This window comes from Salmo salar, chromosome ssa09 (assembly GCF_905237065.1).
Source record: "Salmo salar chromosome ssa09, Ssal_v3.1, whole genome shotgun sequence".
Classification (NCBI taxonomy): Eukaryota; Metazoa; Chordata; class Actinopteri; order Salmoniformes; family Salmonidae; genus Salmo; species Salmo salar.
The window spans coordinates 72,728,092-72,755,110 of NC_059450.1; the positions used below are offsets into that span (position 1 = coordinate 72,728,092).

A 27,019-nucleotide genomic window follows, 5' to 3' on the forward strand; every position below is an offset into this window, starting at 1 on the left:
CGCCCGGTGACGTGACTGGGCAGGTGCTCGGCGGCTCAGCATAATCGAATCTTGCCATTATACCTCAGCGATGGCTTGGTGTGGTTTGAAGCAATGAGTGCCGTATTTAAAGGGAAGTGTCCATGCTGATAGCGTTCCCCAATCCACAACCAACCAATCCCCGTTTTTCAACTGGTTGTTCAGTACAGCACCGTTTCTGTTCAATTGAACGTCAAAACGCACTGAACGCAGCCCGGGAAAAGCCGCGATAGCACGACAAGCCAATCATTACGGGGCTAATGCACGCTTCTTTAGCTTAGCTCGGCCAATCAGCGTGTCGGATTATGAAGGGAGTGCCCATCCCCCACTGACACAGCCCTGCCAAGCTGTAGTTTAGGAAGTTCATGACGTCTCTGCATCTGCAGGCCGCCGACGCAGGGTTGGGTTTCTATTTCCACAGCCGAGATTCGGGGGGGAACAACAACATGGAGCCGGAGATGGAGGACAACACGTTGGAATTAATGGTAAACTTTGGTGAGATTAGGTCCCCGGGGTTGCTATTGGGCTCGAAAAGGAACCGTGGAGCCTTGAATCGAAGGCTAGGGGCTACCAGTTCTAACCGACGGTCAGGAGAGGTGGAGGAAAAATGAGGGGGAACTAGAACTAGAGGGAGGGCCTGAAAGAGCGATGTTTTCCCTTGAGTATCCTGGTCCAGCGATTGACTAGGTCGTCGACACCTAACTATCTTTCAAAGTGACAGTGTAGTCCCTTCCCTTTGCAGTGGACAATTTGAATCAGTAACATGTAAAATAGTCGAAAGGTTACTGAAAGTCGTCCGCTGAAGAAAGCCAAGATTTTCGGGGTAACGTTTCACTGCAGTGACGCTGCGCCACACGGCCCAGTGTGTCATAGTTAGTTAGCTATCTAGTTAGCCTGTTAGCTATGGACACAACATACATGACTAGTTATAAAAATGTATATTAACATCATATAAACAGAATGAAGCGTGTTGCCCCCACCCCTCTTCAATGTCGATATGTCATTGTAGCTAGTGTGCGTGTTTGTTTATAAAGCTGCGTAGAAGGAAGTGGGCATCAACATTAACTAGTTAGAAAGAGGAATTTAAATTGCTAACTCCATTACTAACGTAGCTAGTAGTTGGGCACCCTGACATTGTGTTGTGATTCATGAACCATTTCAATTTACTTGACCCTCAGTAGTTTCATTTTGACAGCAACATAAATGCCAGCTGTCTAAGTTAGCTAGCTATTGAGGTTGTATTTGGTTTTTCATCTTGTCATCGTTAAATTTACCAAGGTAGCTAACGTTAGCTCGCAGTATGCGTTGGTAGCTGATTAGCTAGTTAGCTGAACTAGACACATGATCCGCCCAAAAGACAATATCATATTTCGGGGGGTTATAGCTGTTTGCCCAGAGTTATAGTTTGTTAGTGGTTGGTCTGACATACTTTTTGATAAAGGACGTCAGCTAATTGCCAGTCTTTTGACAGGCAAATGTGAGAGCTAGCTAGAAGCTGTAAACAGAGTTTATAGCCACAGTAAGTGGGATACCTAGTCAGTTGTACAACTGAATGCCTTCAACTGAAATGTCTTGCCTAAGCCTGATATTTACAGTAAAAGGGTCTGATCAAAATGTAACGGATTTGGTTCCAGCCAGCAGAGAAAGTGAAATTCCACAGACAAGACTGTCTCCTCACACCACAGCAAGGATGGCATTACTTTCATGCTGAATCAGAAATGAGTAATACTCTCTTAAGTGATTCGTCTGTAACTAACTAACGAATCTGTCAGGACTTGAGTTTTCCATTTTCCTATTTAGGTAAATGTCACACCCCTCTCTAAAACAACTACTTTAAAATTAGCCCTGCAAGTAAACTACACTGAACTTGAGCTAGGATACGTTCCATGTCTCTGTTCTATTTACCCTCAGGCCTACCCAGGACCCAGGTGTAGCCTTTCCCCAACCTAGGCCATATTAGATGGTCATATTATATGGCCTACTTTCACTGAATTGTTTGGCATGTACACTCATGTTTGTTCTAGATTGTTTTCTGTGTGTGTGTCTGCATTTTGTCCCTATGTAAATCACTAACCACTTCCATAGTGTGATGATGGCAGAGCAGAGGGCAGGGCATTAACAAAAATCTGAGGGCAGAAAATGTACAAACATGCCTGTTGCCCCTCCCACTCCTCTTCCCATCCCCACCCACTTCATATCTAATAATGCTTTTGTATGTCTAACTATGCCTTGTGTTTCAAGTGTGTGTATGTGTTTTTGCGCTCACTGTGCAAATGTGCTTGTAGTTCTAATACTGGTTTTTCCCCTCACTACCCCCAACTCCTCCTCCCTTCTCTTCTCCTCATCCTCAAAAACACTGGTTTGGTTACACATCTCTCTCCTCAACACCAATCTATTCTTTCCTCTCCTATTCTGTTTGGTCATCATTGTCTTTACTCTTCATTTCTCCCACTCCTTTTTTTTAATCTACATTTTCTTTCCCTCTGTCTCTGACCCTCTTCCTTCTGCTGCACTCTTATCTATCCTCTAAGCCTCATCTCCTTTCCTCCCCTTCATCTTTCTTGTTCCCTCATCTCCCTTTTCCTCTCTCTCCTCATCACCCTTTCTCTCCCTCCATGTATCATTCCTGTTTTCTCTCCTTTCATTCCTCTCCCTCTCCTCTCTTCTATCTTTTCTCTCTCTCTCTCTCTCTCTCTCTCTCTCTCTCTCTCTCTCTCTCTCTCTCACACAGAGCTCTGTGCCTCGCTCTCTCTGGCTGGGCTGCTCCTCGGTGGCAGAGAGTTTGTGTGCGCTCAGGTGCCTGCAGAGCATCCCCTCTACCCGGGCTCACAACCAGGTTCTGCTACTCTCTCCTCTTAATTCTGACCGACCTACCTACCTGCCCCACTCTCTCCTCCCTCTTCTTCACCCCCTAACACCACACCACAACGTACTGTGTCCTGCATCCCCCCATGGCCCTTTTGCCTTCCCGCCTCTCCCTCCCCCAAACTCTGCTCTTCTCTTAGGCACCTCTCTGGCATCTTCTGCTCCAAGGTAGATCCAGGCCAGCTTCCAAAAGATTGTTAACGTTACACCATAAGCTGAACATTGATGATAAACCACTGTGAGCATAATAGGCTAACACATGAATCACAGGAACAGGCTTCTATCAAGCCTGGCCAAACCTAGCAAGTACTGATCGAAGTGAAAGTTAAGCTTCCGGTAGCTAGGCTACGTCTCTCCCTCCCTCGCAACTGTAAAGAGGAAGTGTCGCATGTTTTTATTTTTATTAAACAAAAAAAATAGGCCAAATTCTGTGGTTATTGCACAAGTTCACCTGGTAAAAGTTGTTTAGTTAATCTGAATCAGAATAGCAGAGTTGGCTGGGGGGGGACAATAAGAGGCTAACAGAGCATGTTGCCTGGAGGTGTGTAGGATTGGGGGTGCCCCCCCCCCCGCCCTGCCTGTTAGGCGTCGTGAGGCTCTGTGGTATGCTTGCCTGGGTGTCACTGGCTGCCTGTCCCTATGGCCTAGGCTGCTCTCTCTACACCACCGGTCTGTCTGCTTTGTACTGAACTGCTAGTGTCTGCATCAGCCCTGACCTTGTCTGTGTACCCGTCTGTCTGTGTACCCGTCTGTCTGTGTACCCGTCTGTCTGTGTACCCGTCTGTCTGTGTACCCGTCTGTCTGTGTACCCGTCTGTCTGTGTACCCGTCTGTCTGTGTACCCGTCTGTCTGTGTACCCGTCTGTCTGTGTACCCGTCTGTCTGTCCTGTTACTATTGGTTTAAAACAGTGGTCACCAATCAGTTGATCACGATCAGCTGGTCGATGTCCAAGGCATTCCTAGTTAATCACCATATATGAGTTAGCAGTCCTTGTGCCGGGAACGCCAAGTGTTCCCATTTTGAGCCATTTCATGTATCTGAAGGTAGAACTCGCCTACCCGGCAGGCCCAGGGCGCATATCAAGTGCCCTTATAGGCCTACCACTTGCCAATCAGATGGCTCAGATTACCATGTCTGAACAGTTTCCTGTACAAAGAAGCCCGGAACACACATTAAAGTTGATACTGTGAGATTTTCAAACTTTTTAAAACAATGGCTAGAGAGAGACTCAATGAATACAGCAAAGAGCTGCTGTTTTTATTTGTAAGGTCATGTTTAAGTTATTCAGCACTGTCAACACTTTGTTCAACACCTTTATAAGCTATAAAATGCACGTTCTCCCTACTTCCACTCACGCTACAACCAGCACTGCAGCTGTAATGAGTAAAGCAAAGTGTTCCGATAAGCTTGCATTGTTAATATTAGCGCCTTGTCTTTTTTTAATATCAAGGAATATTTCACTTTTTCTGATCATAGGAGTAACATGAACTGGTGCATGAGACAGAAATAATGCCGTGCAATTTGAGTTTCGCCATCAGCTGGAAGACTGTATCCCCTTTTCTCAGCAGAGGGACAGTGACTCGGGTGAGAGGCAGCCTAACCGCTGCTCCCTCCCCTCAGACTGACCATCAGATGCAGGTCATCAGTCCAGTAAAAAAAATTAAAAATATTATTATGCTCACTTAGCTGTGCCTCAAGTAACACAACAAATGATTTAACTTTTTACATTTCAAAATGTTCTGAGCAGAACAACATTGGCAGGGCCGTTCAAACAGTGATAATGTATTGGGCCTATAGCTTACTGTACAAACCTCATTGCTACAGAACTGTTTTTAATTGGTTAATGTTGCATAGGCATTACTTTTTGTACAACTTTTTTCTTCATGTAAAATAAAAATCCTACATCTTGACTCAAAGGTTGGTGACCACTAGTCTAAAACGATACAGTGCAATATCAGTTTCATTTTTGCAGATGAGGTAGCACATCTATCCTCTAAAGAAATACCTTCTATGGTTGTCTTCTACTGACATCCATACACACCTGGACAGGGCTCTCGGTAGTCTGACTGGTTCAGAAGAAGTGTGTGTGTAAGGGATACGGCCATATTATAAACCTGCACTGTCGTCTCTTCGTACAGAACACGTCAGTCATGTTGTCGTCTCCTCTCCGTACAGAACACGTCAGTCATGTTGTCGTCACCTCTCCGTACAGAACACGTCAGTCATGTTGTCGTCTCCTCTCCGTACAGAACACGTCAGTCATGTTGTCGTCTCCTCTCCGTACAGAACACGTCAGTCATGTCGTCGTCTCCTCTCCGTACAGAACACGTCAGTCATGTCGTCGTCTCCTCTCCGTACAGAACACGTCAGTCATGTTGTCGTCTCCTCTCCGTACAGAACACGTCAGTCATGTCGTCGTCTCCTCTCCGTACAGAACACGTCAGTCATGTCGTCGTCGTCTCTCCGTACAGAACACGTCAGTCATGTCGTCGTCGTCTCCTCTCCGTACAGAACACGTCAGTCATGTTGTCGTCGTCTCCTCTCCGTACAGAACACGTCAGTCATGTTGTCGTCCTCTTCTCTCCGTACAGAACACGTCAGTCATGTTGTCGTCGTCTCCTCTCCGTACAGAACACGTCAGTCATGTTGTCGTCGTCTCCTCTCCGTACAGAACACGTCAGTCATGTTGTCGTCGTCTCCTCTCCGTACAGAACACGTCAGTCATGTTGTCGTCGTCTCCTCTCCGTACAGAACACGTCAGTCATGTCGTCGTCTCCTCTCCGTACAGAACACGTCAGTCATGTCGTCGTCTCCTCTCCGTACAGAACACGTCAGTCATGTCGCTGCCGTCTCCTCTCCGTACAGAACACGTCAGTCATGTCGTCGTCGTCTCCTCTCCGTACAGAACACGTCAGTCATGTCGTCGTCGTCTCCTCTCCGTACAGAACACGTCAGTCATGTCGTCGTCGTCTCCTCTCCGTACAGAACACGTCAGTCATGTCGTCGTCGTCTCCTCTCCGTACAGAACACGTCAGTCATGTCGTCGTCGTCTCCTCTCCGTACAGAACACGTCAGTCATGTCGTCGTCGTCTCCTCTCCGTACAGAACACGTCAGTCATGTCGTCGTCGTCTCCTCTCCGTACAGAACACGTCAGTCATGTCGTCGTCGTCTCCTCTCCGTACAGAACACGTCAGTCATGTCGTCTCCTCTCCGTACAGAACACGTCAGTCATGTCGTCTCCTCTCCGTACAGAACACGTCAGTCATGTCGTCGTCGTCTCCTCTCCGTACAGAACACGTCAGTCATGTCGTCGTCGTCTCCTCTCCGTACAGAACACGTCAGTCATGTCGTCGTCTCCTCCTCTCCGTACAGAACACGTCAGTCATGTCGTCGTCTCCTCCTCTCCGTACAGAACACGTCAGTCATGTCGTCTCCTCCTCTCCGTACAGAACACGTCAGTCATGTCGCTCGTCTCCTCCTCTCCGTACAGAACACGTCAGTCATGTCGTCGTCTCCTCCTCTCCGTACAGAACACGTCAGTCATGTCGTCGTCTCCTCCTCTCCGTACAGAACACGTCAGTCATGTCGTCGTCTCCTCCTCTCCGTACAGAACACGTCAGTCATGTCGTCGTCTCCTCCTCTCCGTACAGAACACGTCAGTCATGTCGTCGTCTCCTCCTCTCCGTACAGAACACGTCAGTCATGTCGTCGTCTCCTCCTCTCCGTACAGAACACGTCAGTCATGTCGTCGTCTCCTCCTCTCCGTACAGAACACGTCAGTCATGTCGTCGTCTCCTCCTCTCCGTACAGAACACGTCAGTCATGTCGTCGTCTCCTCCTCTCCGTACAGAACACGTCAGTCATGTCGTCGTCTCCTCCTCTCCGTACAGAACACGTCAGTCATGTCGTCGTCGTCTCCTCTCCGTACAGAACACGTCAGTCATGTCGTCGTCTCCTCCTCTCCGTACAGAACACGTCAGTCATGTCGTCGCCGTCTCCTCTCCGTACAGAACACGTCAGTCATGTCGTCGCTGCCTCCTCTCCGTACAGAACACGTCAGTCATGTCGTCGTCTCCTCTCCGTACAGAACACGTCAGTCATGTCGTCGCCGTCTCCTCTCCGTACAGAACACGTCAGTCATGTCGTTGCCGTCTCCTCTCCGTACAGAACACGTCAGTCATGTCGTCGTTCTCCTCTCCGTACAGAACACGTCAGTCATGTCGTCGTCTCCTCTCCGTACAGAACACGTCAGTCATGTCGTCGTCTGCCTCTCTCCGTACAGAACACGTCAGTCATGTCGTCGTGCTCTCTCTCCGTACAGAACACGTCAGTCATGTCGTCGTCTGCCTCTCTCCGTACAGAACACGTCAGTCGCGTCGTCGTCTCCTCTCCGTACAGAACACGTCAGTCATGTCGTCGCTGCTCCTCTCCGTACAGAACACGTCAGTCATGTCGTCGTGCCGTCTCCTCTCCGTACAGAACACGTCAGTCGTGTCGCCGTTGCCGTCTCCTCTCCGTACAGAACACGTCAGTCATGTCGTCGTCGTCTCCTCTCCGTACAGAACACGTCAGTCATGTCGTCGTGTCGTCTCCTCTCCGTACAGAACACGTCAGTCATGTCGTCGCTGCTCTCCTCTCCGTACAGAACACGTCAGTCATGTCGTCGTTGCTCCTCTCCGTACAGAACACGTCAGTCATGTCGTCGTGCCGTCTCCTCTCCGTACAGAACACGTCAGTCATGTCGTCGTCGTCTCCTCTCCGTACAGAACACGTCAGTCATGTCGTCGCTGCCTCCTCTCCGTACAGAACACGTCAGTCATGTCGTCGTCTCCTCCTCTCCGTACAGAACACGTCAGTCATGTCGTCGTCTCCTCCTCTCCGTACAGAACACGTCAGTCATGTCGTCGTCTCCTCCTCTCCGTACAGAACACGTCAGTCATGTCGTCGTCTCCTCCTCTCCGTACAGAACACGTCAGTCATGTCGTCGTCTCCTCCTCTCCGTACAGAACACGTCAGTCATGTCGTCGCTCTCCTCTCCGTACAGAACACGTCAGTCATGTCGTCGCTTCTCCTCTCCGTACAGAACACGTCAGTCATGTCGCTCGTCTCCTCTCCGTACAGAACACGTCAGTCATGTCGTCGTCGTCCTCCTCTCCGTACAGAACACGTCAGTCATGTCGTCGTTCCTCCTCTCCGTACAGAACACGTCAGTCATGTCGTCGCCTCCTCTCCGTACAGAACACGTCAGTCATGTCGTCGCTGCCTCCTCTCCGTACAGAACACGTCAGTCATGTCGTCGTCTCTCCTCTCCGTACAGAACACGTCAGTCATGTCGTCGTCGTCTCCTCTCCGTACAGAACACGTCAGTCATGTCGTCGTCATGTCGTCTCCTGTCCGTACAGAACACGTCAGTCATGTCGTCGTCATGTCGTCTCCTGTCCGTACAGAACACGTCAGTCATGTCGTCTCCTGTCCGTACAGAACACGTCAGTCATGTCGTTTCCTCTCCGTACAGAACACGTCAGTCATGTCGTCGTCTCGTCTCTCCGTACAGAACACGTCAGTCATGTCGTCGCTGCTCTTCCGTACAGAACACGTCAGTCATGGTCGCTGCGTCTCCTCTCCGTACAGAACACGTCAGTCATGTCGTGCGTCTCCTCTCCGTACAGAACACGTCAGTCATGTCGTCGTCGTCTCCTCTCCGTACAGAACACGCCAGTCATGTCGTCGTCTCCTCTCCGTACAGAACACGTCAGTCATGTCGTTGCTGCTCTCTCCGTACAGAACACGTCAGTCATGTCGCTGCGTCTCCTCTCCGTACAGAACACGTCAGTCATGTCGTCGTCTCCTCTCCGTACAGAACACGTCAGTCATGTCGTCGTCTCCTCTCCGTACAGAACACGTCAGTCATGTCGTCGTCTCCTCTCCGTACAGAACACGTCAGTCATGTCGTCGTCGTCTCCTCTCCGTACAGAACACGTCAGTCATGTCGTCTCCTCTCCGTACAGAACACGTCAGTCATGTCGTCGTCTCTCCGTACAGAACACGTCAGTCATGTCGTCGTCTCTCCGTACAGAACACGTCAGTCATGTCGTCGTCTCTCCGTACAGAACACGTCAGTCATGTCGTCGTCTCTCCGTACAGAACACGTCAGTCATGTCGTCGTCTCTCCGTACAGAACACGTCAGTCATGTCGTCGTCTCTCCGTACAGAACACGTCAGTCATGTCGTCGTCTCTCCGTACAGAACACGTCAGTCATGTCGTCGCTCTCTCCGTACAGAACACGCCAGTCATGTCGTCGCTTCTCTCCGTACAGAACACGTCAGTCATGTCGCCGTCTCCTCTCCGTACAGAACACGTCAGTCATGTCGTCGTCTCCTCTCCGTACAGAACACGTCAGTCATGTCGTCGTCTCTCCGTACAGAACACGTCAGTCATGTCGTCGTCTCCTCTCCGTACAGAACACGTCAGTCATGTCGTCGTCGTCTCCTCTCCGTACAGAACACGTCAGTCATGTCGTCGTCTCCTCTCCGTACAGAACACGTCAGTCATGTCGCTTCGTCTCCTCTCCGTACAGAACACGTCAGTCGCGTCGCCTCTCTCCGTACAGAACACGTCAGTCATGTCGTCGCTCTCCTCTCCGTACAGAACACGTCAGTCATGTCGTCGTCTCCTCTCCGTACAGAACACGTCAGTCATGTCGTCTGCCTCTCCGTACAGAACACGTCAGTCATGTCGTCGCCGTCTCTCCGTACAGAACACGTCAGTCGTGTCGTCGTCTCTCCGTACAGAACACGTCAGTCATGTCGTCTCCTCTCCGTACAGAACACGTCAGTCATGTCGCGTCGTCTCCTCTCCGTACAGAACACGTCAGTCATGTCGTCGTCTCCTCTCCGTACAGAACACGTCAGTCATGTCGTCGCTCTCTCTCCGTACAGAACACGTCAGTCATGTCGCTCGTCTCCTCTCCGTACAGAACACGTCAGTCATGTCGTCGTCTCCTCTCCGTACAGAACACGTCAGTCATGTCGTCGTCTCCTCTCCGTACAGAACACGTCAGTCATGTCGTTGCGTCTCCTCTCCGTACAGAACACGTCAGTCATGTCGTCGCTGCCTCTCCGTACAGAACACGTCAGTCATGTCGTCGTCGTCTCCTCTCCGTACAGAACACGTCAGTCATGTCGTCGTGCTCCTCTCCGTACAGAACACGTCAGTCATGTCGTCGTTGTCTCCTCTCCGTACAGAACACGTCAGTCATGTCGTCGCCGTCTCCTCTCCGTACAGAACACGTCAGTCATGTCGTGTCGTCTCCTCTCCGTACAGAACACGTCAGTCATGTCGTCGTCGCCTCTCTCCGTACAGAACACGTCAGTCATGTCGTTGCCGTCTCCTCTCCGTACAGAACACGTCAGTCATGTCGTCGTCGTCTCCTCTCCGTACAGAACACGTCAGTCATGTCGTCGTCTGCCTCTCTCCGTACAGAACACGTCAGTCATGTCGTCGTTGCTCCTCTCCGTACAGAACACGTCAGTCATGTCGTTGCCGTCTCCTCTCCGTACAGAACACGTCAGTCATGTCGTTGTCGTCTCCTCTCCGTACAGAACACGTCAGTCATGTCGTCGCCGTCTCCTCTCCGTACAGAACACGTCAGTCATGTCGTCGTTGCCTCCTCTCCGTACAGAACACGTCAGTCATGTCGTCGCTGCCTCCTCTCCGTACAGAACACGTCAGTCATGTCGTCGCTCTCCTCTCCGTACAGAACACGTCAGTCATGTCGTCGCCGTCTCCTCTCCGTACAGAACACGTCAGTCATGTCGTCGTCTCCTCTCCGTACAGAACACGTCAGTCATGTCGTCGTTCTCTCCGTACAGAACACGTCAGTCATGTCGTCGTCTCCTCTCCGTACAGAACACGTCAGTCATGTCGTCGTCTCCTCTCCGTACAGAACACGTCAGTCATGTCGTCGCTGCTCTCTCCGTACAGAACACGTCAGTCATGTCGTCGTCTCCTCTCCGTACAGAACACGTCAGTCGTGTCGTCGTTGTCTCTCCGTACAGAACACGCCAGTCATGTCGTCGCTGCGTCTCCTCTCCGTACAGAACACGTCAGTCATGTCGTCGCTGCCGTCTCCTCTCCGTACAGAACACGTCAGTCATGTCGTCGTTGTCTCCTCTCCGTACAGAACACGTCAGTCATGTTGTCGTCGTCTCCTCTCCGTACAGAACACGTCAGTCATGTCGTCGTCGTCTCCTCTCCGTACAGAACACGTCAGTCATGTCGTCGTCTCCTCTCCGTACAGAACACGTCAGTCATGTCGTCGTCGCCTCTCTCCGTACAGAACACGTCAGTCATGTCGCCGTGTCCTCTCCGTACAGAACACGTCAGTCATGTCGTTGCCTCCTCTCCGTACAGAACACGTCAGTCATGTCGTCGTCTTCTCTCCGTACAGAACACGTCAGTCATGTCGTTGCCGTCTCCTCTCCGTACAGAACACGTCAGTCATGTCGTCGTCTCCTCTCCGTACAGAACACGTCAGTCATGTCGTCGCCTCCTCTCCGTACAGAACACGTCAGTGCTGTCGTCGTCTCCTCTCCGTACAGAACACGTCAGTCATGTCGTCGTCTCCTCTCCGTACAGAACACGTCAGTCATGTCGTCGCCGTCTCCTCTCCGTACAGAACACGTCAGTCATGTCGTCGTCTCCTCTCCGTACAGAACACGTCAGTCATGCGTCGCCGTCTCCTCTCCGTACAGAACACGTCAGTCATGTCGTCGCCGCTCTCTCCGTACAGAACACGTCAGTCATGTCGTCGCTGCTCCTCTCCGTACAGAACACGTCAGTCATGTCGTCGCTGCCTCTCCGTACAGAACACGTCAGTCATGTCGTCGCTCTCTCCGTACAGAACACGCCAGTCATGTCGTCGTCTCCTCTCCGTACAGAACACGTCAGTCATGTCGTTGCGCTCTCTCTCCGTACAGAACACGTCAGTCATGTCGCCGTCTCCTCTCCGTACAGAACACGTCAGTCATGTCGTCGTGCTCCTCTCCGTACAGAACACGTCAGTCATGTCGTTGCCGTCTCCTCTCCGCATAGAACACGTCAGTCATGTCGTCGCCTCTCTCTCCGTACAGAACACGTCAGCTCATGTCGTTGCCTCCTCTCCGTACAGAACACGTCAGTCATGTCGTCGTCTCCTCTCCGTACAGAACACGTCAGTCATGTCGTCGTCTCTCTCCGTACAGAACACGTCAGTCATGTCGTCGTCGTCTCTCTCCGTACAGAACACGTCAGTCATGTCGTCGTCGCTGCCTCTCCGTACAGAACACGTCAGTCATGTCGTCGTTGCTCCTCTCCGTACAGAACACGTCAGTCATGCGTCGTCGTGCTCCTCTCCGTACAGAACACGTCAGTCATGTCGTCGTGCCGTCTCCTCTCCGTACAGAACACGTCAGTCATGTCGTCGTCGCTGCTCTCTCCGTACAGAACACGTCAGTCATGTCGTCGTTGCCGTCTCCTCTCCGTACAGAACACGTCAGTCATGTCGTCGCTGCCGCTCCTCTCCGTACAGAACACGTCAGTCATGTCGTCGCGCTGCTCTCTCTCCGTACAGAACACGTCAGTCATGTCGTTGCCGCGTCTCCTCTCCGTACAGAACACGTCAGTCATGTCGTTGCCGTCTCCTCTCCGTACAGAACACGTCAGTCATGTCGCGCTGTCGTCTCCTCTCCGTACAGAACACGTCAGTCATGTCGTCGCTGCTCTCTCCGTACAGAACACGTCAGTCATGTCGTCGTCTCCTCTCCGTACAGAACACGTCAGTCATGCGTCGTCGTCTCCTCTCCGTACAGAACACGTCAGTCATGTCGTCGCCGCTGCTCTCTCCGTACAGAACACGTCAGTCATGTCGTCGTCGTCTCCTCTCCGTACAGAACACGTCAGTCATGTCGTCGTCGTCTCCTCTCCGTACAGAACACGTCAGTCATGTCGTCGTCGTCTCCTCTCCGTACAGAACACGTCAGTCATGTCGTCGTCGTCTCCTCTCCGTACAGAACACGTCAGTCGCGTCGTGCGTCTCCTCTCCGTACAGAACACGTCAGTCATGTCGTCGCTCGTCTCTCCGTACAGAACACGTCAGTCATGTCGTTGCCGTCTCCTCTCCGTACAGAACACGTCAGTCATGTCGTGCCGTCTCCTCTCCGTACAGAACACGTCAGTCATGTCGTCGCTGCTCCTCTCCGTACAGAACACGTCAGTCATGTCGTCGCTCTCTCCGTACAGAACACGTCAGTCATGTCGCTCGTCTCCTCTCCGTACAGAACACGTCAGTCATGTCGCCGTCTCTCTCTCCGTACAGAACACGTCAGTCATGTCGTCGCCGCTCCTCTCTCCGTACAGAACACGTCAGTCGTGTCGCTGCCGTCTCCTCTCCGTACAGAACACGTCAGTCATGTCGCCGTCGTCTCCTCTCCGTACAGAACACGTCAGTCATGTCGTCGTCTCCTCTCCGTACAGAACACGTCAGTCATGTCGTCGTCGTCTCCTCTCCGTACAGAACACGTCAGTCATGTCGTCGTCGTCTCCTCTCCGTACAGAACACGTCAGTCATGTCGTCGTCGTCTCCTCTCCGTACAGAACACGTCAGTCATGTTGTCGCTGCCTCTCTCCGTACAGAACACGTCAGTCATGTTGTCGTCGTCTCCTCTCCGTACAGAACACGTCAGTCATGTCGTCGTCTCCTCTCCGTACAGAACACGTCAGTCATGTCGTCGTCTCCTCTCCGTACAGAACACGTCAGTCATGTCGTCGTCTCCTCTCCGTACAGAACACGTCAGTCATGTCGTCGTCTCCTCTCCGTACAGAACACGTCAGTCATGTCGTCGTCTCCTCTCCGTACAGAACACGTCAGTCATGTCGTCGTCTCCTCTCCGTACAGAACACGTCAGTCATGTCGTCGTCTCCTCTCCGTACAGAACACGTCAGTCATGTCGTCGTCTCCTCTCCGTACAGAACACGTCAGTCATGTCGTCGTCTCCTCTCCGTACAGAACACGTCAGTCATGTCGTCGTCTCTCCGTACAGAACACGTCAGTCATGTCGTCGTCGTCGTCGTCTCTCCGTACAGAACACGTCAGTCATGTCGCCGTCTCCTCTCCGTACAGAACACGTCAGTCATGTCGTGCTTCGTCTCCTCTCCGTACAGAACACGTCAGTCATGTCGCTGCCGTCTCTCCGTACAGAACACGTCAGTCATGTCGTCGTTGCCTCTCCGTACAGAACACGTCAGTCATGTCGTCGCTGCCGTCTCTCCGTACAGAACACGTCACTCATGTCGTGCCGTGCGTCTCTCCGTACAGAACACGTCAGTCATGTCGCTGCGTCTCCTCTCCGTACAGAACACGTCAGTCATGTCGTCGTCTCTCCGTACAGAACACGTCAGTCATGTCGTCGCCGTCTCTCCGTACAGAACACGCCAGTCATGTCGTCGCTGCCTCTCTCCGTACAGAACACGTCAGTCATGTCGTCGTCTCCTCTCCGTACAGAACACGTCACTCATGTCGTCGTCGTCTCCTCTCCGTACAGAACACGTCAGTCATGTCGTCGTCGTCTCCTCTCCGTACAGAACACGTCAGTCATGACGTCGTCTCTCCGCACAGAACACGTCAGTCGTCGTCGTCTCTCCGTACAGAACACGTCAGTCGTCGTCGTCGTCTCTCCGTACAGAACACGTCAGTCATGTCGTAGTCGTCTCCTCTCCGTACAGAACACGTCAGTCATGTCGTCGTCGTCTCTCCGTACAGAACACGTCACTCATGTCGTCGTCGTCTCCTCTCCGTACAGAACACGTCAGTCATGTCGTCGTCGTCGTCTCTCCGTACAGAACACGTCACTCATGTCGTCGTCGTCGTCGTCTCTCCGTACAGAACACGTCACTCATGTCGTCGTCGTCGTCTCTCCGTACAGAACACGTCACTCATGTCGTCGTCTCCTCTCCGTACAGAACACGTCAGTCATGTCGTCGTCTCTCCGTACAGAACACGTCAGTCATGTCGTCGTCTCCTCTCCGTACAGAACACGTCAGTCATGTCGTCGTCTCCTCTCCGTACAGAACACGTCAGTCATGTCGTCGTCGTCTCCTCTCCGTACAGAACACGTCACTCATGTCGTCGTCGTCTCCTCTCCGTACAGAACACGTCAGTCATGTCGTCGTCGTCTCCTCTCCGTACAGAACACGTCAGTCATGACGTCGTCTCTCCGCACAGAACACGTCAGTCATGTCGTCGTCTCTCCGCACAGAACACGTCAGTCATGTCGTCGTCTCTCCGCACAGAACACGTCAGTCGTCGTCGTCGTGTCGTCTCTCCGTACAGAACACGTCAGTCATGTCGTAGTCGTCGTCTCTCCGTACAGAACACGTCAGTCATGTCGTAGTCGTCTCCTCTCCGTACAGAACACGTCAGTCATGTCGTAGTCGTCTCCTCTCCGTACAGAACACGTCAGTCATGTCGTCGTCGTCGTCTCCTCTCCGTACAGAACACGTCAGTCATGTCGTCGTCGTCTCCTCTCCGTACAGAACACGTCAGTCATGTCGTCGTCGTCTCCTCCTCTCCGTACAGAACACGTCAGTCATGTCGTCGTCGTCTCCTCTCCGTACAGAACACGTCAGTCATGTCGTCGTCGTCTCTCTTACTGACGTCGTCTCCTCTCCGTACAGAACACGTCAGTCATGTTGTTGTTGTCTCCCCGTACAGAATACGTCAGTGATGGAGTCCCAGAACCACGTAGACGACCTCTCCCCAAAGAAAACCACAGTTCTCACCAAGGTGTGTGTAGGTGGATAGAGTGCATGTCATCAATGTCATCTGTTTTAGAGATTAATTCATAAAATGTATCCATCGTAGATGAAAAACACCTAACTTATGACAATGGGAAATGAGATTTTAGTGGGAAGGGAACTCATAGTGCATGTGTGTGTTAGGGATGTGCATCTTTCCTATTCAAGACGATTGGATATGTATGTAGAGACATGGTCTACTATACAGGAACGATACGCATGTAGAGACATGGTCTACTATACAGGAACGATACGCATGTAGAGACATGGTCTACTATACAGGAACGATACGTTTTAGTTTGAAACGATTCGGTTTGACTATAGAATGATTTACTTGATGCGTTAGTATTTGTTGTGTAAACATACATTTTCCGTTTAAATGAAAATCTCCTGCAGATGGAGCTCATGCGCTGGGCCTCTGAGCTGAATCTGTCAGAGCTGACTTTTGTGTGTAAATGATTTGTCTATGCTGTATGTACACTATCTATACAAAAGTATTTGAACACCCCTTTTCAAATTTGTGGATTCAGCTGTTTCAGTCACACCCATTACTGACGGGTGTATAAAATCGAGATCCCAGCCATGCAATCTCCATAGACAAACACTGGCAGTAGAATGGCCTTACTGAAGAGCTCAGTGACATTAAACGTGGCACCGTCATAGGATGCCACCTTTCCAACAAGTCAGTTTGTCATATTTCTGCCCTGCTGAACTGCCCCAGTCAACTGTAAGTGCTGTTATTGTGAAGTGGAAACGTCTAGGAGCAACAATGGCTCAGCCGAGAAGTGGTAGGCCACACAAGCTCACAGAACGGGATTTCCAAGTGCTGAAGCGTGTAAAAATCGCCTGTCCTCGGTTGCAGCACTCACTACCGAGTTCTAAACTGCCTCTGAAAGCAACATCAGCACAAGAACTGTTCTGCGGGAGCTTATTGAAATGTGCTTCCTTGGCCAAGCAGCTGGACACAAGCCCAAGATCTCCATGCGCAATGCCAAGCATCGGCTGGAGTGGTGTAAAGCTCGCTGTCATTGGACTCTGGAGCAGTGGAAACACTTTCTTTGAAGTCATGAATCACGCTAAACCATCTGGCACTCCAATCTAGGTTTGGCAGATGCCAGGAGAACGTGCCAACTGTAAAGTTTGGTAAAGGTGGAATAATGGTCTGGGGCTGTTTTTCATGGTTCTGCTTCCATGGTTCCAGTGAAGGAAAATCTGTATTCTACAGAATACAATGACATTCTAGACGATTCTGTGCTTCCAACTTTGTGGCAACAGTTTGGGAAGGCCCTTTCCTGTTTCAGCATGACAATGCCCCTGTGGACAAAGCGAGAACCATACAGAAATAGTTTGTCAAGATTGTTGTGGAAGAACTTGACTGGCCTACAAAGAACCCTGACATCAACCCCATCAAACACCTTTAGTATGAATAGGAACGCCGACTGTGAGCCAGGCCTAATCGCCAAACATCAGTGTCCGACCTCACTAATGCTCTTGTGGCTGAATGGAAGCAATTCCCTGCAGCATTGTTCCAACATCTAGTGGAAAGCCTTCCCAGAAGAGTGGAGGCTGTTATAGCAGCAAAGGGGGGACCAACTCCATATTAATGCCCATGATGTTGGAATGAGATGTTCGATGAGCAGGTGTCCACATACTTTTGTGTCTATGGTGTATACCCCTCAAACGCAACTCTGGACCTCAGCCGGTTCCACCGTGTTATTTTTCTCCATTGTTCCCCTCAATCAGGGACTGATTTAGACTTGGGACACCAGTTGGGTGCAATTATCAGGTAGAACATAAAACCAGCAGCCTCCGAACCTCGTAGGTTAAGAGTTGAATACCCCTGCTGTGAACTATGTAGGCAGCTGATCAGCGCCATTTACCGACCCGCTACCGCTGTCAGATTAGGCATCTACCGGCCCGCTACCGCTGTCAGATTAGGCATCTACCGGCCCGCTACCGCTGTCAGATTGGGCATCTACCAGCCCGCTACCGCTGTCAGATTGGGCATCTACCAACCCGCTACCGCTGTCAGATTGGGCATCTACCAACCCGCTACCGCTGTCAGATTGGGCATCTACCAACCCGCTACCGCTGTCAGATTGGGCATCTACCAACCCGCTACCGCTGTCAGATTGGGCATCTACCAACCCGCTACCGCTGTCAGATTGGGCATCTACCGGCCCGCTACCGCTGTCAGATTGGGCATCTACCGGCCCGCTACCGCTGTCAGATTGGGCATCTACCGGCCCGCTACCGCTGTCAGATTGGGCATCTACCGGCCCGCTACCGCTGTCAGATTAGCCATCTACCGGCCCGCTACCGCTGTCAGATTAGCCATCTACCGGCCCGCTACCGCTGTCAGATTAGCCATCTACCGGCCCGCTACCGCTGTCAGGTGCAGATGTGTAAGATCTGGAGCATGTCGTCTACCTCGCGTTGGTCAGCGTGCGAAGCTGTGCTCAGTTTGACTAGGCTACTGATATTGACTGGGGTTGTTTAGCATGCAAAAAGACTTGCAGATAACTGACTGTCAACACAGTTACATGCAGTGTTACACTGAAGGAGAGGACACATCAGTTGTCACAAAAGATGAGGTATTTTCAGAAAGTAGATAGAATGTAAAACGAGGAACAACAAAAAATGTGAACCAGCAATTCCTTAAGTTCCAATTGATTTTCTGACCGACGGATGCTACATTTGGATTGGTTTGGGGTCCGCTTACCAATGCACTTGTTTTAAACATTTGAATCAAGGAGCGATGTGTATCAGGGAGTCATTACATCCCGTGTGTGTGTGTGTGTCAGTAACCCTTCTGTCCTCTCCCTGTCAGCTTAGTAATGGTCCTGTAATGACAGGCTCTCGTAAGCGTCCGTCAGAGGGGAACTGTGACAAGGAGAAGGAGAAGGAGCAGTGCATCGCCCTGTTTGACCAGTGGTCTGAGACTGACCAGGTGGAGTTTGTAGAACACCTCATCTCCCATATGTGCCACTACCAACACGGCCACATCAACTCCTACCTCAAACCCATGCTTCAACGTGACTTCATCACAGCACTGCCAGGTAACACACACACACATTCAGATTCTCCAACCAACTTTGAATCCTTACACACACACACACACACACACACAGACACACTGACTTCTGAACTCTCACACACTCATCCACACGCATTCAGATCTTCTCACACACTGACTCACACTTGCATCCTCTTTCTCCCTCTCTGTGTTTCTCTCTCTAGCCCAGGGTCTGGACCACATAGCAGAGAGCATCCTGTCGTTCCTGGACGCGCAGTCTCTGTGCTCGGCAGAGCTGGTGTGTAAGGAGTGGCAGAGGGTGATCTCGGAGGGTATGCTCTGGAAGAAACTCATAGAACGCATGGTCCGCACAGACCCCCTCTGGAAAGGCCTGTCAGAGAGGCACCAGTGGTGAGCGCGCACACACTGAAACAATTTCACCTGACTACTTTTGAATTCTGAAATTTGAGTTCTCATTGGTTTATTGTTCTGTCCGTCATCTAAGGGAGAAGTATCTGTTCAAGAACCGAACAACAGAAGTCCCGCCCAACTCCTACTATCACTCGCTCTACCCCAAGATCATCCAGGACATAGAGGTAAGACTGTAGCTTGTTACAAACAAACCCTAGCCCTTTTTGGTTTCATAGGGCTCTGGTGTAAAGTAGTGTACTCTAGAGGGAATGCCATTTGGGAAGCGTATTGTGTACCTATAGACCTTGATGAAAAGGCTGATTCATCTTGATGGAAAAGAGATTTTCCTCTCTCACCTTGTTCTCCCCATCAGTCTCATCTCTTGTTTTTCCCTCACTCACATATTCACTCCTTTCTCTCTCTTCTCTACCTGCCCTGTTGTCTTCTTGTGTATCCCTTCTCTCTCTCTTCCCACTCCCTGTGAACCACCCCTCTCTACCCTCTCTGCTTCCCTCCCCTCTCTTTCCCCTCCCCTCTCTCTCCCCTCCCCTCTCTCTCTCCCCTCCCCTCTCTCTCTCCCCTCCCCTCTCTCTCTCCCCTCCCTCTCTCTCTCCCCTCCCTCTCTCTCTCCCCTCCTCTCTCTCTCCCCTCCCCTCTCTCTCCCTCTCTCTCTCCCTCCCCTCTCTCTCTCCCTCCCTCTCTCTCTCCCCCTCCCTCTCTCTCTCCTCCCCTCTCTCTCCCTCTCCCTCTCTCTCTCCCTCCCCTCTCTCTCTCCCCTCCCTCTCTCTCTCCCCTCTCTCTCTCCCTCTCCCCTCTCTCTCTCTCTCTCTCTCTCTCTCTCTCTCTCTCCTCCCTCTCTCTCTCTCTCCTCCTCTCTCTCTCTCTCTCTCTCTCTCTCTCTCTCTCTCTCTCCTCTCTCTCTCTCTCCTCCTCTCTCTCTCTCCTCCCCTCTCTCTCTCTCTCTCCTCCCCTCTCCTCCTCCCATCTCTCTCTCTCTCCTCCCTCTCTCTCTCTCTCTCTCTCCTCCCCTCTCTCTGTGTAGACTATCGAGGCTAACTGGCGGTGTGGCAGACACAACCTACAGAGGATCCAGTGTCGGTCAGAGAACAGTAAAGGAGTCTACTGCCTCCAGTACGACGACGATAAGATCATCAGTGGCCTTAGAGACAACTCCATAAAGGTGTGTGTATCTTTTTGACAGGACAAGATGGATGAATCATCATGGTATTAGACTACCTTTGAAGTGAAACAGCAACTTGTCTTTCTCCGAGAACAGACATGAATTAATATATGAAAGGAGTAATTGTTCCACTCATCTGTCCTGGAGGGAGAAAGGGAGGGGCGTGAGGATTTGTCTTATTGTTTTAGAGGGGGGGGACGACTGTGTCTGACTGAGGTACCCATGAAAGGCCTAGCCTGCCCAACTCCAGAGCTCCAGTACAAAGAGATGCCTCCACACTGCAGGGAAATGGAGCATGGTCAATACTCTGAGACCAGCTCATTCTTACCCTGACCCAAATCTCTTGCTCTGTGTCTGTCTCTGTGTGTAGATCTGGGACAAGCAGTCTCTGGAGTGTCTGAAGATTCTGACAGGTCATACAGGCTCTGTGCTGTGTCTGCAGTATGATGAGCGGGTCATAGTCACTGGCTCCTCCGACTCCACTGTCAGGTATGACCCAGCCGTCGTTATACACGCACACTTAGGTTCGTCCAAATGGCACCTATTCACTCCGTAGTGCACTAGTTTTGACCTGGACCCATAGGTTTAGGTTTCTGGTCAAAAGTAGTTCACTACTGTATATGGAGACTACAGTGGCATTTTGGGACACCTATATGATACCTCCACACCTATCTAACTGTGATAGGACTTCTTCACTGTCAGCTCCATGGAAATACACACAGAATCCCTACATTAGCATCCTAGAAACGTGACTAAAGTCAGGATAACCAACCGTGTTGGGTGCATCCATCTCCACATCGCTCTGCTTTACCCCATTCCTTTAGCCGTCTGTGATCTGTCTTCAATCACTGTCCCAAATGGCAGCTTATTCCCGATGAAGTGCATTGCTTTTGACCAGGGCCTGTAAGCATCTGGTCTAAAGTAATGCACTATGTAGGGAATACCGTACCATTTGGGACGCGGTCACACTCTGCGTCACGGTTAGTTTGAACTGTCACACTAGCCAGCCCTGTGAGGAGCCAAACATGGAGAGACTTCTGGTTGCACTCTGCCTTGAGGTTTCACTATACGTCTAGGAAACCTTCCTCATGTATTTATAGTTGGCGTGTTACACTGCGCTGTCCACCATCTGTGAATGCCAGTCTCTCTCTACCACACTTAATACAGTCTGCAGTTGTCTGTAGACACACACTGATTGTAGGCATTGCCTGACGAGAGCTTTTTCAATTTAATGGTCAACGGTTGCCACCCTCCAGGGTCGGTCTAAATGGTCAACGGTTGCCACCCTCCAGGGTCGGTCTAAATGGTCAACGGTTGCCACCCTCCAGGGTCGGTCTATCTTTGACAGTGTAATAATTGTGAAGGACTGTTGAGTGAATGTCAAAATGGTTAGCTAACATTTTCACAATGACCAACATGAGGCAAGACTGTGTGCCAACACATGGCAGTGCCTGCTGCATACAGACACTCAACCTTCACACACTCATTACTTCACTCTCCCTTAGAGGTATCCAAGGAAAATGTGACTTCACTTCCTTAGCAACGGCTTGACGGGCACTTGTTTCCAGTGTGTGTTCTGAGTGAGTGTTTGATCCCCTCTCCCTGGCGAGCAGTGCAACTCAATAAAAACGTTCTTAACGGCTGGTCCCGTGTGTGTTGACTGGGGCTCGGCCCAATGTATCACTCTGTTTGCGTTGCTTTCACTAATAAGTCTCTCTTTCGCTCTCTCGCCATCTCTTTTCTTTCCCTCTTTCCTCTCCCTATCATACCCTTCTCTCTCTCTCTCGCTCTCTCTCTCTCTCCTCCCCCGTCCGTGCAGGGTGTGGGACGTGACTTCAGGTGAAGTACTCAACACTCTGATCCATCACAACGAGGCGGTGCTCCACCTGCGCTTCTGTAACGGTCTGATGGTGACGTGTTCCAAGGACCGCTCCATCGCCGTGTGGGACATGGCCTCGCCCACCGACATCAGCCTCCGGCGGGTCCTCGTGGGGCACCGCGCCGCCGTCAACGTGGTCGACTTCGACGACAAATACATTGTCTCGGCGTCTGGAGACCGCACCATTAAGGTGTGAGGGGCGTGTGGGAGAACGGTGGGATTAGATCAATCTTGGTATATAGAATATGGGGCTTCTGTGTATGGTTGTGCACGTTGAGTATTTCAATGTCTCTACAGTAGTGGATTTTGGTGTTTCATGTTCATATTGATGCGGGGCATCATATCGGAGTCTCTGCTGCCCCCTGCAGGTGTGGAGCACCAGTACGTGTGAGTTTGTGCGCACACTAAACGGACACAAGCGAGGCATCGCCTGCCTGCAGTACAGAGACAGACTAGTGGTCAGCGGCTCCTCAGACAACACCATACGGTAGGAGTTTTCTACTTTCACTAGGTTTACGGGGTGTAGTGGGATGTGTGTCTGAGTAAAATGTTGTCAGTCATGAGACGGGGTTCACACAAGGTGCTTGGAAGTTCTTAAATCCAGGTACTGGAATACCATGAAAATCTGACGTTTTCTCAAGTTGGTACTTGAGAAGAACGGATAATGATCAAATATGTTAGAGTAATGTATTGGTTTTGCAAATTAATTTCCAGGCAGACTATGCAGTTTTATTTCCTCAAATGTTTCGGATTCTGGTTTCCAGGCGAGCTCGCTCATTCCACCCACACTGCCAGGCAGGTACAGAACAGATTGATTAGGCGCTGCCAAACGTCACATCGATAGCTAAAATGCTGGTCAAATGTAGATTCATCCTACCTTTTGTGCGCATGGAAAAGGTCTAGGATCTTTTATTTCAGCTCATGGAACATGGACCAACACTCTTTAAATGTTTTATATATTCGTTCAGTATAGTTTACTTACCTTTTTTACCACTACATCACTGGACCCAACCAACCCACACTGTGTAAGGTGTAAAAAAATGAGTCAGACTTTGGAGGGCCACATGATCCCTGGAGGGCCACATGATCCCTGGAGGGCCACATGATCCCTGGAGGGCCACATGATCCCTGGAGGGCCACATGATCCCTGGAGGGCCACAATGCTGTATCTTGTGCTGGTGCCAGTTCTACATTGAGACTTTTCCCCTTCAACCTCCAGATTTGTTTTGCTAATCGCCTCATTCACGGGACGCCCGCCATATTCTGCTTTATCAAGCAGCAGGCGTGCTCCTGCCGTTCTGGTGGCCGTTCACGTGCCGTTTTCCTCACCCAGCCCACCTGACCGGAGACACGAAAGCAGCCAGTCAGAAGCAAGGTGCTTTTTCCTAGCTATTAAGTAGTAGCTTCCCAAAGGCCCAATAAACAGTCATTAAGCTGGAATGGTTGAGTCATGTGAAAAAGGAAATGTGTGTTCACCAGAGTCCCAAAACTCTGCTCACCACTACTCTAATTACATCATCAGTACTGACTTACCACTCATCTATGTAGTGAAACAACAATGTATTATTGACTAGAACTTTCATGTAGTAATGAATACAAAGTTTGTTTTGTTAAAAATGAGGTTGAAAGACTGCCATTCTGGTGGCGACTAGAAACAATTGCGTAATATCAACTATTACAAATTGATGGTCCTTGAAAATAAATATTAGTGTGAGGAAGAAGTACTTGAATTTGACTGTGAACCCTGATGAACTGTAATGTCAATGTGTGGGCTCCAGGTTATGGGATATTGAGTGTGGCGCGTGTTTGCGGGTGTTGGAGGGTCATGAGGAACTGGTCCGCTGCATTCGCTTCGACAACAAGAGGATCGTCAGTGGTGCCTACGACGGGTGAGACACACACAGTAAAACAGTTTACTAATTGATCGTTGTCTTCTTCCAACAAAAGCACACACACACACTGCTGTGCTGACCTTGTCTCCTCTCTCTGCAGTAAGATAAAGGTGTGGGATCTGCAAGCTGCTCTGGATCCACGAGCCCCAGCCAGCACCTTGTGCCTGCGCACCCTGGTGGTGAGTTTCTGTGTGTGTGTGTGACTCTGTCAAGGTGTTTGAGGTGATTGTCATGCTAATAAATGCGTCTGTTTTCAGGAGCACTCGGGACGTGTGTTCCGGCTGCAGTTCGACGAGTTCCAGATCATCAGCAGTTCCCATGACGACACCATCCTCATCTGGGACTTCTTGAATGTGTCGACCAATGGCCAGTCAGAGGGCCGGTCCCCCTCACGAACCTACACCTATATCTCCAGATAGCAGGTAAAAAAAAAACACACACACACTGGCTGAAACTCTGGCTTGTAGTTGCTGATCTGTCTCTGTCCTTTAGGTGGTGCCACCCACTGCAGCGAGTCCTGGAGGAGCTGATATCTGATTGGCTGATGGAGTGTGTGTTGCAGAGGCGCTCAACTCGTCTTCTTCCTCATCCTTTTGTCAGTACCCCTGTTCTGACAAGGACTCTCCCACCACACCCCTGAAACACATACACACTGCAACGTTTCCCACTGTAGAATGCACACACACACCTGCACGTTCATATTCTATCACTGGCTTATGTTCCCCTATCTACAGTAACCCGCCAACAGTGGACTAGACATATCTTACTCCTTACCTTAGTAAATCCCTTCAGAAGTCCTACCTTAAGCTCCAGTTCTTCAGTTCCCAACCCTGCCTAGACACACACGGATGGCCAGAGAATGACCTTGGCGCTGCAGAGTGGGAGAGAGAGACTCTTGAACTCGGCCCCGAGAGAAGGTGGATGAGAGATGGAGTGAGTAAAGCAGGGAGGGAGGGATAAAGACCTCACTCCATCTCTCCTGGTTCTTTCGCTTCTTCTGCCTGGAATGAACACTTGTTCGGGACACACTCAAGGTGTGTGTGTGTGTGTGTGTGTGTGTGTGTGTGTGTGTGTGTGTGTGTGTGTGTGTGTGTGTGGAGACTTGGGAAATGCGGTGAAGAGACTGGGCTTGTCGCCATGGAAACAGACGTGCATGTTGTGGTTGCTGGGGATACAGCGTCCTGGCAACACCTTTTTTCTTTTTGACTCTTACATTCTTACTGTGTTTTTTATTATTTTGTATTTTTATTTGACAACATTTTGTTCTTATTAAAATCATACTAAGCATTGTAGTTCACTTTATCTCATTCACTGTTCTATTGTCACATTTCCTCTCCATCTCTCTGATCATCTGTGCTTGCTTTAATTATGAGAGAATCTGGAACTCTGGGCTCAGTTTAGCTGTGAACTGAGTTGTCTTGTCAAAAAAATGTGTTGTATATTAAAATGATTTTTTTAAAAGACATTGTGAATAAAGTACTTGGCATTGGGGGGTGCGTTGAGCCGACTAGAGTGTGTGACATCAGTGAGAGTACCCAGATGTTAGTCTGTCCTTAATGACCATTTCAACTTGCAGATAGTTATGAATGTCTGCTCTTCTGAACTTTGCCAGGAGGTGGTGCTCTAACCCCAGTTTATCACTGATGAGTGTGTCATGGTGAAACACTAGTCTTAACCATGTAGTTACTCCCCTTATCGATTACAACTGGTTCTAATACACTACCCACTCTTATGAACAGGAGAACGAACCCTGTAGGTAATGTGTCATTTTCCTTATTGACAAAAATGTGGTTTCCCTTAGCAACAGTACTGGAGATGGGAGTACAGTTTTGATAGATGTGGAACCTGCAGTGGCTGCTGGGATAATGATCTTGTTCCAGGATGTACTGTAATTTCAAATGCCAGAGTTCAAACTACAATCTGCAGAGCTTGGCTGTGTCCCAAATGACACTGGTCAAAAGTAGTGCATTTAATATAGGGATCCATTTGGGACACATGACTTCTCCTATTCATGATTGGGGTAGCTGAGAGACTGGGTATAGTTAGGGAGCATATGTAGTGTAGAAACTGGCTCCATACCGGTAGCTGTTATCCTTCACCATCGGATGGGTGGATTCAACTTGTTATTGGAAGTCTTGTGGAGAGTGTGTGTGAAAAGCAGAGGGTTCCTGTTGTGGGATATGATACTGTGTTTAGTATAGCACTGAGGTAGAATTACTGCTGTCGTCTGGATGTGTGTGGGGTGGTGTGGACGTGGGTGAGACTGTTAAGAGTATGGGTGTGTGTGCTTCCTCTGGGTCTGTGGGATTGTGGCCATTTCTGCAGCTCTCAGGTCACTGCTCTGTTCTCACGCACATATTTGGCATTCTTTCCCCAACATGATTACCATACACCTTCCAGTCTGGAATGGCTCTGTGGAATATTTCCATAATTCCAAGTGGAACTGCAGTGACTTTCCAGAACCCCCCCACTATTCAGATTCCTTCCTCTGCTGCTCCTTCCTCGGAATCCTCGGGTACAGCCCTTTCCCCCCTGAGTCAGCTGTTTGTATCTGCCGACGTGATTTGGTCACTTGGCAGGGATGTTTCTTCAATGACCTCCCGACAGAGAGGGGTGCGGGATGGGGGAGTGTGTAAGAGAAGGGCTGCATCTCAATAGTCCAAAGTTGATTGCTCCCTTTCCTTTATTCCTTTTCTTCATCGGCTCAGATATGAAAGAACAGAACAGGTGTAATTAGCTGGCCAGTAGGCATCCACCATATTGCTTAGTTCCACCTGTCCTGTTTTTACAGATCAGTGCAGATGAAGGAAAAGGAGGACTAGTTATAAAAGCAGGTATGGCCAAAAACAACTGGAGACACTCCACTCTACAAGAACGTAGTAAATCATGGATCTCTTGGCAAGATACAAATGAAAAGCTTGACA

The 27,019-nt window shown here is 50.3% G+C and overlaps 1 protein-coding gene across 7 annotated transcripts; it reads left to right on the forward strand.

The window, feature by feature from the left end:
• Positions 1-334: 334 nt before the first annotated feature.
• LOC106611815 (F-box and WD repeat domain-containing 11-B) lies at positions 335-25,560 on the forward strand. 7 transcript variants are annotated; one of them, XM_014212405.2, is made up of 14 exons: positions 348-503; positions 2,750-2,854; positions 15,635-15,706; positions 18,548-18,776; positions 18,958-19,144; positions 19,239-19,329; positions 20,187-20,324; positions 20,695-20,813; positions 22,144-22,393; positions 22,572-22,690; positions 23,982-24,092; positions 24,196-24,274; positions 24,353-24,517; positions 24,588-25,560. In XM_014212405.2, exons 1-13 carry the CDS (start codon positions 384-386, stop codon positions 24,512-24,514), a joined length of 1,782 nt encoding a protein of 593 aa, XP_014067880.1. In that variant the 5' UTR covers positions 348-383; the 3' UTR covers positions 24,515-24,517; positions 24,588-25,560. The 7 variants fall into 7 exon arrangements, with proteins under 7 accessions (XP_014067882.1, XP_014067883.1, XP_014067880.1 ...); XM_014212407.2 differs by lacking the exon at positions 2,750-2,854 and having other exon boundaries at positions 335-503; XM_014212406.2 differs by lacking the exon at positions 15,635-15,706.
• Positions 25,561-27,019: the final 1,459 nt, after the last annotated feature.

Excerpts from the sequence above, each read along its gene's own strand:
- LOC106611815 (XM_014212405.2), top strand. The coding sequence starts at position 384 with ATGACGTCTCTGCATCTGCAGGCCGCCGACGCAGGGTTGGGTTTCTAT. Across the intron at positions 15,707-18,547 it reads AAACCACAGTTCTCACCAAG|CTTAGTAATGGTCCTGTAAT; the intron begins GTGTGTGTAGGT and ends TCTCCCTGTCAG. Across the intron at positions 20,814-22,143 it reads TCCTCCGACTCCACTGTCAG|GGTGTGGGACGTGACTTCAG; the intron begins GTATGACCCAGC and ends CCGTCCGTGCAG.